The sequence below is a fragment of the Heterodontus francisci genome, chromosome 26 (assembly GCF_036365525.1).
Source record: "Heterodontus francisci isolate sHetFra1 chromosome 26, sHetFra1.hap1, whole genome shotgun sequence".
NCBI classification, from domain to species: Eukaryota; Metazoa; Chordata; class Chondrichthyes; order Heterodontiformes; family Heterodontidae; genus Heterodontus; species Heterodontus francisci.
The window spans coordinates 51,236,337-51,248,014 of record NC_090396.1 but is presented as its reverse complement, the minus strand read 5'-3'; the positions used below and the strand labels follow the sequence as shown (position 1 = coordinate 51,248,014).

At 40.7% G+C, this 11,678-nt stretch overlaps 1 protein-coding gene across 5 annotated transcripts in view; it reads right to left on the bottom strand.

The window, feature by feature from the left end:
* Positions 1 to 3,761: 3,761 nt before the first annotated feature.
* Positions 3,762 to 11,678, bottom strand: part of bahcc1b (BAH domain and coiled-coil containing 1b) — a 476,710-nt gene continuing 468,793 nt past the window's right edge. For all 5 annotated transcript variants that reach the window (XM_068058204.1, XM_068058206.1, XM_068058205.1 and 2 more), the window contains one exon: positions 3,762 to 11,307. In XM_068058204.1, coding sequence (XP_067914305.1) covers positions 11,101 to 11,307 — 207 coding nt within the window. In that variant the 3' untranslated portion in view covers positions 3,762 to 11,100. The remainder of the gene's footprint in view (positions 11,308 to 11,678) is intronic.

The following is an 11,678-nucleotide window of genomic DNA, read 5'->3' as shown; positions in this document are numbered from 1 at the left end:
TCACTGATTCAATTAACAGAGATTGGGCTGGGCAATGATGATCCACATCATGTTGGGGTGGGAAACAGCACTACACCTCCCACCCCAACCCCCTGCACCAAGAGCTTTGGAATCCACAAACGCAGGAGTGGTCAAGCCAGCTGGTCACATGACTAACCGGCTGCTCCAGGCCTTTTGAACTAGACACAGGACATTTGGGATCAGACTGAAAATTGTAACTGAACCTGGAACAAGACAGCCTCTCTCCTGGCTGGCTCTCTCTCGCTTTCTCACGAGCCTCCAGCCACGTAAACCCCAAGAGGGAAAAGACTCCTACCTTGAAACAAGTTAAAGCATGCACTGGGCCCCGATGAACAGCAAGACTTACCGGCAACCAAAGACTCCACATTGAACTCAAAGGACTGTACATAACTACCAGATATTGCCTCAAAATTTTCCCCTTTATTCTTTCTACTTTTTCTGTCTCTATCTGCATGTGTTCAGCTACAACTCAGTGAGTACATTATTTTAAAAATATGGCACTGAAGACATATTTTGGGGCAATGGGTGAATACAACTCGAATAAAGAGGACTGGTGTAATTACGAATGAAGGTTATACATTTGGATGCAAGCTAATCAAGTCCAAGATGAGGATAATGTGAATGTTTTCCTCACCATGATGGGGCCAAATGTGTTTGAGGTGGTTTTTAACCTATGTCGTCCACGAGATCCCAGTACTTCGGACTGTTCTGAAATTAATGAGACTCCAGACTCATATTATTGCTCGACTAAGAATGAAATTGCGCTCCAAGTTGCATTTCGTGGAAGGAAGCAGTTGCCAAATGAGTCTATTACAGATTATATTCTTGAATTCAACAAACTGTCTTGTCACTGTGGTTAAGGTGCCAACTTAGAAGTCAACCTTAGAGACACGTTTGCTGGAGATCTAAAGAACAGTAAAATCCAGGCCAACCTTTTTGTATAAAGGTAATAAGCTGATGTGGAAGGAGGCCTGCGATGAGGCTGCAGCCATGGAAATGGCAGGAAGCGATAGTTGCAGATTGCAAGGCAGTTCTTTTCGTGAGCCAGCAGGGGAGGTCCATCGGATTTCAGCAGCAACCAGGCAGCCAGAGTCAGAAATTTAGATGCACTGGAGTGTCAGCCAAGACTATGTTGAAGTCTCTAGTGTGGGACTTGAACTCACAACTTTTTGACTGAAAGGTAAGCCATGTCTGACAATAACGAGTGTATCCTCACTTTTACATCTGTTTCATATGGGGCCCACCAAGCACAGCGTCAAGGAGTCAGCTTTGTCTCAGCAGCAGTCCCTTCTTAATTATATCTCACCCTACACACTCTGCAGCCATTATCTCGCTCTGCCGTCCCTTCACACTGTCCCTGTTTCATTTCTGTGCTGAGAATATGTAGGACCCTGTGCCATTTCAGGAAGAGGAGGTCAGCGTTCCTGAAGAACTACCTTCACTCGATCTGACCATAGCACTAGCTCGGAGATTGGCACCACATATATTATAGAGAGTAGGATAGAAGAGGGGTATTCATATCATGAACAACCAGGCAAAAGGTGTAGGAATTAGGGAAGGGGGTTGGATTGCCACAACTGCCAGCTTACTGGATGGCAAGATCACATAATACTTCTGCTGCAGAGGGTTCATATGCTGACTTCAAGTGCCCAGGCAACCAAAGAAGGCGGCTGATGAGCATACACTTAGCCTAGGGAGAAGGGAAATAAAAACAGAATTCCCACTCAATATCCAATAATCCATGCTGGAAAATGTTTGGCTGCTGGAGGAGAACAGCAATTAGCTTGGCTGCCCTTCCATAGCCATGAGGGATTTTAGCTACAAGGTTAGGTTGGAGAAGCTGGGGTTGTTCTCCTTGGAGCAAAGGAGATGGAGGGGAGATTTGATAGAGGTGTACAAGATTATGACAGGTTTAGATAAGGTAGACAAAGAAAAGCTGTTCCCATTAGCTGATGGTGCAAGGACTAGGGGACACAGATGGAAGGTTTTGGACAAGAGATACAGGGGGAATGTTAGGAAGAACTTTTTTACGCAGTGAGTGGTAATGACCTGGAACTCGTTGCCTACGAGGGTGGTGGAAGCAGAGACAATCAATGATTCCAAAAGGAAATTGGATGGGCAGTTGAGGGAAATAAACCCGCAGGACTACAGTGATAAAGCAAGGTAATGGGACTGACTGGACTGCTCTACAAAGAGCTGGCTTGGACTCAGTAGGTGAATGGCCTCCTTCTGTGCTATCATGTCTATGACTCTAACTGTCATGTTCACATATGGCCAACTGAGTGATGCAGCAGAGGGTTACCAGTGCCTGAGGACCATACTCTGGGAACAGCCAGTGTCTTCAGGAAAAAAACTGACAAAAAAGTTTTTTTAAAACAGCAATGCAGCATTAAAGAGAATTTTTTACCTGACAAGCCACCTTTTACTTTCTTCGCTTACAGCCACTGTCAAAACAATACAGATGGAGAGGCCCAAACAATGACTATTTGAGTTGTGTTCGCAGGTGTTTTATGCAGGACAATAGAAGATGCCATTTGAGAATCAGACAACATTCTGATCATCTGGAAACACAACGGCCTCAACTTGATTAATTATTGCACCAATGTAAACGCTATTTGATAGCAGTTACTGAAAAGAAAGAACATTACATAATTAATTCTGCCTTTAATTATGGAACTGGCTATCAGTGTTGTGCACAGCGGAAAGCATATCGAAAATATAAGGCCATATTAGTGATCCGAGCATAAAATTGTTATTTTCAACGCGTTACTTTTTAAGCATTGGTGTAAATTATATTTTACACTTGATTTATTTCTGGTTGGATTCCTATCTCAAAAGGGATTGGACAAGAAACTACAGCAACTGTGTATATTTAGAGGAATGTAAAAAAGTAAAAACTCCTTTATTAAGTAACTCACTAAGTCATACAAGCAAGGGAGGTTCATGTCCAATCACCAATATTTGCTGAGTTCAGCCAGGATGACAATGGAGGTGCTACCGTTAGTGCCCTTAGGTTAAGGGGGCAGATTGGCCAGGTGTTCTGCTCATGTTCACTATCCAGTGACCCCCACGGGAAGGGGACATGTGTGGGTGTCAAGTGAGAACAGGATTGGGATTGGTTACATTGCCTTCAGTGATAAATCAGGGTGTTGACACTCACTGACATGACCCGCATCTGGACACTTTTGGGCAGGAGATTGGAGGGTGACCAATGTCCATGGATTACAAGAGGTCAATGCTTGCAGCAGAGGTTGGGACAGAAGGGGAGAAAACATCCGTTTTCAATCAAAGCTATCTGTAGTATCTGCCTCCAGATCCCAGTATTTCCTTTCTCAATAGATCAGGCTAATTGTACGGAGGAGGTCCTTTCCCCCCCGATGCACAATGTGCATGTAGCAGCAAGACTTGGTTACACTATGTGAATTTTAAGGACAACATTCAGGAGTTAAGTACTCTGGCTACTTGATCTTATCAGGAGGATTTTAACTGAACTGTAAGAAAAACTGGTGTTCAGTATATATGTCCAGCGTATGTTGCTGCAGTGTTGGCAGTTAGGCAGCTTGCATATTGAGATGACTTCCACACTGAATTTTAAGATGCATGAGCCACCAAGTAAAAAGCTTCCACATCAGCAGGATGGTACATCCTCCAAACCGCGGCAGACAATATTTACTGCAGTACCTCAGAAAACAATGACTCACTTGCCGAACCTTTTTTTAAAATATTTATTCAGAAGCCAAGTTATCTATAAAAATCTTAATACTAAAATGCTTTTACATAGAGATCGTGTCCATAAAACTTATTTTTTTAGTGTTTACACAAAAACTGAGACCATAGTCATACTTTACACATTTACAATAGGGTTTTTACTACATTTAAACACTTTTTTTTAGAATAACAGTTCCTTCCATTTCAACAAAAACTGAAAACAAAATAAAAACAAAAATCAACAAGCTTAAAAAAAAAGCTCTCCTGGGTTTTCAGTTTCAAAATATTTTAATATCTAGTAAATAACTCTGTAATATTGTAGTTTTTTTATTGTATAATTTTTTTAAAACTTCTCCTAACCCCTTGTAGGATTAAAACGCTATTGAGCAAGTCTCAGACGGGCCTGCGTCTCACTTGCCCATTTATTTCCCATGATGCATCACAATTCCAGTCCCCAGAAGCTCTCACTTTACAAGCAAAAATATGTGAAACCTCAGCCATCAGTGAGGAAGTATTGCACTTGTGTCACTGGACTGAACAAATAGGTAACAGAACGCCTAGCAGATTGGTCCAATGGTGACATCACATGAAGTACCAGATGGAGCACAGCTGAACCTCCTTTTGGGGGGGGGGGTCGTGGGGGAATTGGGGGCGGGGCGGGATTGTTGTACTCCCATTATTCTCCACTGCGCATTTTTTTTAACCTTAAATACAAGGCCACCCTAAATCAATCCCTTTCACAAAGGGCTGGGTCCCCAAGGTTAGGTCCCTGTTTTCACTGCCTTTGCTTCTCATATGAAGTACAGAATGTAACAGGAAATTCTGTGATGCACAAGCAAGAGATTCTTGCATACAAATAATAGCCAATATGGACCAGCTCACATGATAGTGGAAGTTAAAATCCACCTTGCTTTTTTTCTACATTACAATTTTTTTAAATTTCAGAAGTTGCAACTTTAAAGGTTGTGCAACGAACACTTTTGAAACTGTCCTCGCATGTCTTTACTCCAGTCACCTGTGATGTACCCACCTAACCACTTTTTCAAAAATGCATGAATATCTGACTTGCTAGCCAGAAATTCCGAACTACCACTTACCCTTGAGCTGACCTTTGACCTTTCCAGCCAACAGGTCAATAATAATTTTGCCCAGGAAAAATATACAGTTTAAAAAAAAAAGAAAAACCTTCCTGTTATTTGTTCTTGTACAAAAAGTTCTTCATTCAGTATATCTAAAAGAGCCCGAAGCGTCAACGGAATCTGGTTCTCTTTATCTTTCAGCTGTTGCTTTAGAACCAACAGATTCCCATGTTTCACTAAAGCCACCCAGTTGATTGACGAGGTTGACCTATTGAAAATACAGGATATGTGATTGTGATGTCACACTGCACCAGTCTATATGCAAAAAGGTCAGGAAGTGAAAGTTCAGAAGCCAAAGATTAGTCTCACAAAAAAAGGAACCAGCAATTTATCTTAAATACATTTTTGATATATAAACAGGCAAACTCAAATATTCCTTCTGGAGGGCAGCCATGTTATATAAAACAAAAGGAAGATCATGCCTAAGCCAAGTTGATTTTCTATAGCATGATACTGTTAGAAACCATGAGGCCCATGTTTGGCTCTGCATGATACTCATACCAAAGTGTTAAGAAAAAATATCCCCAAGAACTGAGATGCAACAGTAATATATACTGTATATAAAAAACTTTTTACAACGTATTAGTGTTTCAAAGCAACAAAACAAAATACTACATTGATAACCTATGCCAAGCAATAACAAACAACATGAACTCAAATTTTTAAACACATTTTGTAAACTGTGGTTGTGATCTTTTTTATGGAGACAGTGTCCCTTTTATGATAACTATGCAGGGCTATAAACTTACTGACAAGCTAGTTAGTATGTAGTGCAGGTCTACAACAAGAGTCAAGTCAAACTTTTCCTTTCAAATATTCTAATGCGATAATATTGCCATGAAACCACAATGCACATGTGGAAAATGATAGGTGCAGAAACCACATGGCCCCATCACAATATTAAACAGTGCATATACTAAGCTTTTCCAGCCATTGTTCGACCTCTACTCCCCCAAAATAAGATGACATTGCTTCTTTTATTAAAATGCTGTGGGTTTTATTTTTTGCGACCGGCATAAGCAACCAGAATAAAGGCTACTGCTAGCACCTTTCCAAAGTTAAATCACTATTAATAAATAATTATTTGACCTCTGTTGAAAGCCACAATGGTGTATTGCAAAATGCACACAAAGGTTCTCATGGGGAAATTTCTAGTCCCTGGAGACAGGCTGGCAATATTGTACCAGTACAGGCGCTGGATTTGTAGCAATTGCATATTAGCAATGTGATATCACTGCAGTGCTGATTTTTACAGTCTGACTTTCACACTATTATTTCCAGTTTTACAATAGATTTTGATGACAGTACAGTATCCAAATTGTTTTATTGCTAGTCCATTCCTACTTGATCTTATTATAATGGCATAGATTTGCCTGCTTGCAGCTAATTAAAGATCAATCTGAGCACTCCCTTGTGGTTTAACAAGGGAAGTTATAGGACTCTCCAAACTTCTACCACATGAACTGACTTTCTAGTAATCACTCTTAACACCTTTGCTTTTTTTCTACTTCCTGAATGCAGTTTCAAGAAGTAGTACAACAGTTAACTCACACTAAATGTGAAGAATAGTTTATCAATAAAATATAAATTACATAAGGTGAAAGGGCGTTAAAGGGAACCCGTTTCCTTGCACTGATTGTCCTTTACTTAGGAGCTATTTCTTCCATGATTGATAGCAATGCTGAAGTGCTTATTTTCATTTTGTTTTACTATTAAAGACAAATTTCTCATCATTCTGTGCTGACTATGCCAGTGGTAGGCTTGTCTCTATGGTGCTAAATACCAACCACAAAGTGCTTTGGTTTATAAAACAGTGAAATATCTTTTTGGACCCATTTGCTTTACTTAGACTAAATTTACCTAACATCCACTTTAGTGTGCTTCAGTTTTTTTAAGGATAATACTTATGAGGATTTTATGGAAAACAGTCACAAGGCTAGGTTAAAGACAGCAACAGATAGGGTGAATACTAGATCAATGCCAGTGCAGGTACCGTGTGCAAGACCACCACAGCCTCAATCCAGACTTTGTAAATCTAAGAAATATCTCTACCCAAGTTCATTCAGTCCTGTACCTGAGGCCGTATTAATGGTAAATGAACAGTATCAAATTAATGCACAATATTCCTGATAGGCAGCCATGTGATGGAGTGCATTTGCGTGCTGGCTTGCTGATCTATGGAGTGATAGCACACAGATTCTCTGCCCTTCCTCATCTGATGAGTTCCCAACCCCATCAAGAGAAGTGCTGAGAATAAGTGAGGCATTCGTCCAGAGCCAGAAAGTTCATGCTTCTACTTTTGGGGATGAGTCGATCGGCATGACTCACACACCTTACTTGTAGGTGTTTTAAGAGGAAAGTAGATGGAGAGGGATTTTGGCATGGTACAGCGAACTATGGAGGCAGGAGAAGATAGTGTTATTATGAGTTTGAAGATGCATAGAATATATAGCATCATGTATTAATAACTTGTGTAAACCCTTAATTTTTTGAGCACCAGAATTGAAAGTGAGTTACAAAGACCCTTGTCTTGAACTCATCTTCACTGTTGAAAAGAATCTGCTTCCATTAGGAACTATGTTTATTGGAGTGAGGTGATGATTGAATTAATTCTGGAATGGTAGATGCAGCTGGCACCCATTACATAATAATTTACCCGAGTGGATTATTTTTCTATTTCACTCGAGTGAATATTCAGCTGCATGGATAGTGAGGATAAGACTCACTCCACTGAATGAGTAAGCTTCAGATGTTCAAAAGTCCTTTCTTCAGATCTAAGTGATATCAGGATGATTTGTGAAATTTCTTGGATCTCTGTCTATTTTGCAGTCAGCACTATTTTCATGCTGAACACAACAATCACCAATTATATCACAATGATCGGAAGAAGCGACAAATCACAGTCCTCTTAACTATCAGCATATATTTGGTGTTGAGTGCTTTTTTTCCTGAATATTTTGAAATATTTTGAAGTTAGACTCAAAAATTGATACATAAAAAAGACTGAGGTGGTCTAATAGAAATAGGTCTGCAACAGACTGAGAAACAGAAAATGCTGTAAATGCACAGCAGGTTGGTCAGAACCTGAAACAGAAAGATCGGTTAATATTTGGAGTGGTGGGGACTTCATCAGAGCCTGATGTTCAAATACATACCTGAAATGCCTGCTTTTCATTCTCTGTCAGATTCCGAATGGCCTGCTGTGCATTTAAGCACTATCAGTTTCTATTTTGGGTTTCAGATTTCTTCTGGTCTGTGTTACAGATTTCCAGGTCGGGGTTTTCTGCTTCTGTGATATTCTGTCCATTAAAGTGAATAGATGGAAAATCGCACTTTGGCAGGCACAGAAGTGGATAAACCCTGATCACTGTTTTTGACAGCAGTGCACTTGCAGTTATGGAATAAAGTGTAATTAAAGAAGTCTAGGTTACATATAGTTCAGCTACACCTTTTCTTTCTTTGTTATTACACTTAGACCTTAAAAGTATTAATAGGGGATTTTAAAATGTTGTTATTTGACCAGTAATCAAATGTCTACCTGTTGCGTTGATTAACAGCCCAATAATGCCATGCTCCAAAATAGTTTTATGATTGATTTTGATAGGTTTTACATGTTTAATTGCTTTCAAACATTGAATTAAGAAAACATCGGGCCGGATTTTATGTTGGTTGTAAAAGATGGTGGCCCGCATGCGCGGGTATTACTCCGCGGAGCCGCCACGGTCATATACGCAGCGGCTCATTAACATGGCCGGGTCGGACTGCATCCTCCCCCCATCTCCGCCCCGATGACGTCTGGAGGGGCTGGCAAACCATCCCCCAGCAATGACGTCTGGCGCCACTGCACAGGCGCCATTTTCAAAGGGCTTCAAGCCCTTAGAAGACATTTTCAATTTTAAAGGGACCAAAGTGTTAAAATTTGATTTACACATTACATTACATCTGCACTCCCCTCACCCACATCCCAAAGAAATTATTGAGTCATTAATAGGTCATTCCTCCCCCAAAAAAACTTTGATTCAGATCGCAACCGTTTCCCCCGACCTTTAATAACTTTAAACCTCAACCCCTTTACACCATCCCTGCCACCAATCCAAAGAGTTTGACCCCGTTCCCTACCTCCTGCACTGAGAAATATACCTCATCCCCCCTCCCCACAGGTGCTGTGCCTCGTTTCTCCAGACAGGGATTCAAAGGTGCAGCAGTGCCGGCCGCTGGGTTGAAGATCGCGGGGGCACTTCAGGAGGCGATGGGAACGTCATTAATGCAGATGAGTTAATTTATTTGAATATTCAAATTCGGGTCCCGTCGCCGAGCGGGGTGGGGGTGGGGGCCGCCACGAGGCCTCGCCACCGCCAGCAAGATTGGGACAGGCCCTGTGGGCATCAAGGTCAGTGGTGGGCATCAAGGTCAGTGGCGGGCCTCATCCGGGGCAATCTTCATGTCCCCACCAACCACCACCCCCCCCCCCCCACGGATCCCGATATCAAAGCCCCTATAAAATCTAAGCCCATGATCTCCACCATGTGTAATGGAGTCTAACTGCACCTTCAATGCCTCTGCTGTAAAGGAGACACATGGAGAAGCTACCATGGAATAACCACAGATCGGAACTCAACAGGTGATGCATCAGAGAACACCTGGGTTTTGAAGGGACAGTATCTCTATTTGCTGCACTTCAACAGTGAATGCTTAAATCTGGAACTAAAAAAAACAAAGACTATTCAGTATCAACATTTTATGTTTTGCATGGTTGATTTTCTATAGTTTTTGTTTTCAATGAGTGGAACTTCCCTATCAACTATAATTTAAAAACATCTTTAGAGACTGGATAAATTAAATGGTTGTTTCCAAAAGAAAGGAATGCCTCATGAGATCAGTATAACATAACACACACAGCCTTAGCCTTCATGGGTTAAACATTCTGTTGTCATTCACGAGTATATTTTTAGTAAACTAATCACCACAATGTTCTGATCCTCCACTTCCTACAGTAAGCCGACTTCCATTGTTTAAAGGAGAGAGAAGGTAACAGGTGTGTTATAAGGGGATTTTCTCCAAAGAGTTGAACCACATTACTTCATTGTTCTTGGTATCAGTATTAGAAACTTTTATACACAGCCTGCATTGGCCCCTAAAAGGGAGACTGTCTCTTTAACATCTGTGCAACAGAGAGGGAACAAACATAGCTGACCATTCCCTAAATGTGTGCAGAATTTTATACAGTTTTCAGCAACAGGGATGATGATTTTTTTCATCAATCACTTAAAAAAGGGAACATTTAATCCACAGTGTGAATCACTCAACAACTGTTCAGTTAGGAGGTTAGAATTAGTCTGACAGAATGATGCCACAAACTGTCTTGTATAAGAAAACAGTCTTCTTCAAAGTCAAGTCTATTTTCCCTTTCTTTTTTCTTCTTCAGAAGTTCCAGCTAACAAGCAGTCTCAGCTGAGCTGAGTAATGCACTGCATTAAAAAAAAATCCCGGGTTTTTACAAAACTCTCCAGGAAACAAAGTAACAACAAAAACACATTAGACCTGATTCTGCTTTGCAAAGTCGAAAGCAGACAGAGGTACTGGGAGTGTATGGCTTGTATGATGCTCATTTTTCTTCTTTCTCCAATCTACACATGCACACATACACACACGCGCACACGCATGCGCACACACACATACACACACACACACACTCTGAAATAAATTCCTTGCTGTTTGACCCATGGTTGAAACCTGCTCTCATCAAGGTCTAGTTCCCATGTGTCCAGTCCAGCTTCCTTGATTCTTTGAGGCCCAGCTCTCACCTCTAAAATCTTGCCTCCTCCATTATTTGAGGCCTAGTTCTCTTGTGTGCAAATTCAGCCTGGTCGACCCATTGATGCCTAGAAGTCATACATTGCCATTCCAGCCTACTTGATGCCCTAAGGGTTCCACTTTGGTAAATCCATATTACTGATCCCCAGAAGGCTTAGTTCATATGCATCCAAAAACCACGTTGCTTAATGCTTATGTATCCAAAAACATTCTGCTTGACCACTTAAGGGATCACTGCTAATGATTCCAGGACTATGTGTGAGCCTCAAGGTCTTGATAACAAATTTCCAGATCCAGTCCATCTTGCATCATTTGAAAAGTTCATTAAGTTAGTTAGTTTGTTTTTAACAGAATGGTTTCTCAATCCCTGTTAGTGTGGTGCAAATCCAGGCATTATATTAATTCATACATTTTAGTTTTAACAGAGACTGGGTACTCCATCTGCATTGAGGATTCTGCCTATCGTAGGGTCGTAGGTTCCTGCCAGGAAGTACAAGTCCTGACTGTCCTGGTACTTCTTGGTTTTTATCATTTGTTCATACTGCTCCAGACTGACCACCTGACACTTATGGGAGATAGTCTGTACATCATTTTCATCTTCATGACAAGATTGGTACAATGCTTTCTGAAACAACAAGGGAAACTCTTATTAGACCATGAGCTTAGTAGTGAGGTTTACATTCCAGTTAACTGCAACTTGAATAATCATTAAATAATCAAATACATGTCCTTATGACAGCACAATATGAGTTGACACAAAAAACATTTTAAAAAAAATTATATTTCAAACTAAAATGTTTGGGAGATAGCCACATATTGTAGCTTTAACATTCAGTTAGAGCTCCCAGATCAGCAAAGACAAAGAACAAAAGCATACCATATTGTCATGTAATTACAGTACTGCACTTAACTGGAAAATCAGAATATTGCATTCAGGTGTAAGCATGTACTCACTTGCATCTGAATTAGTGTTTTATGCATTACTACAAAAAAAAT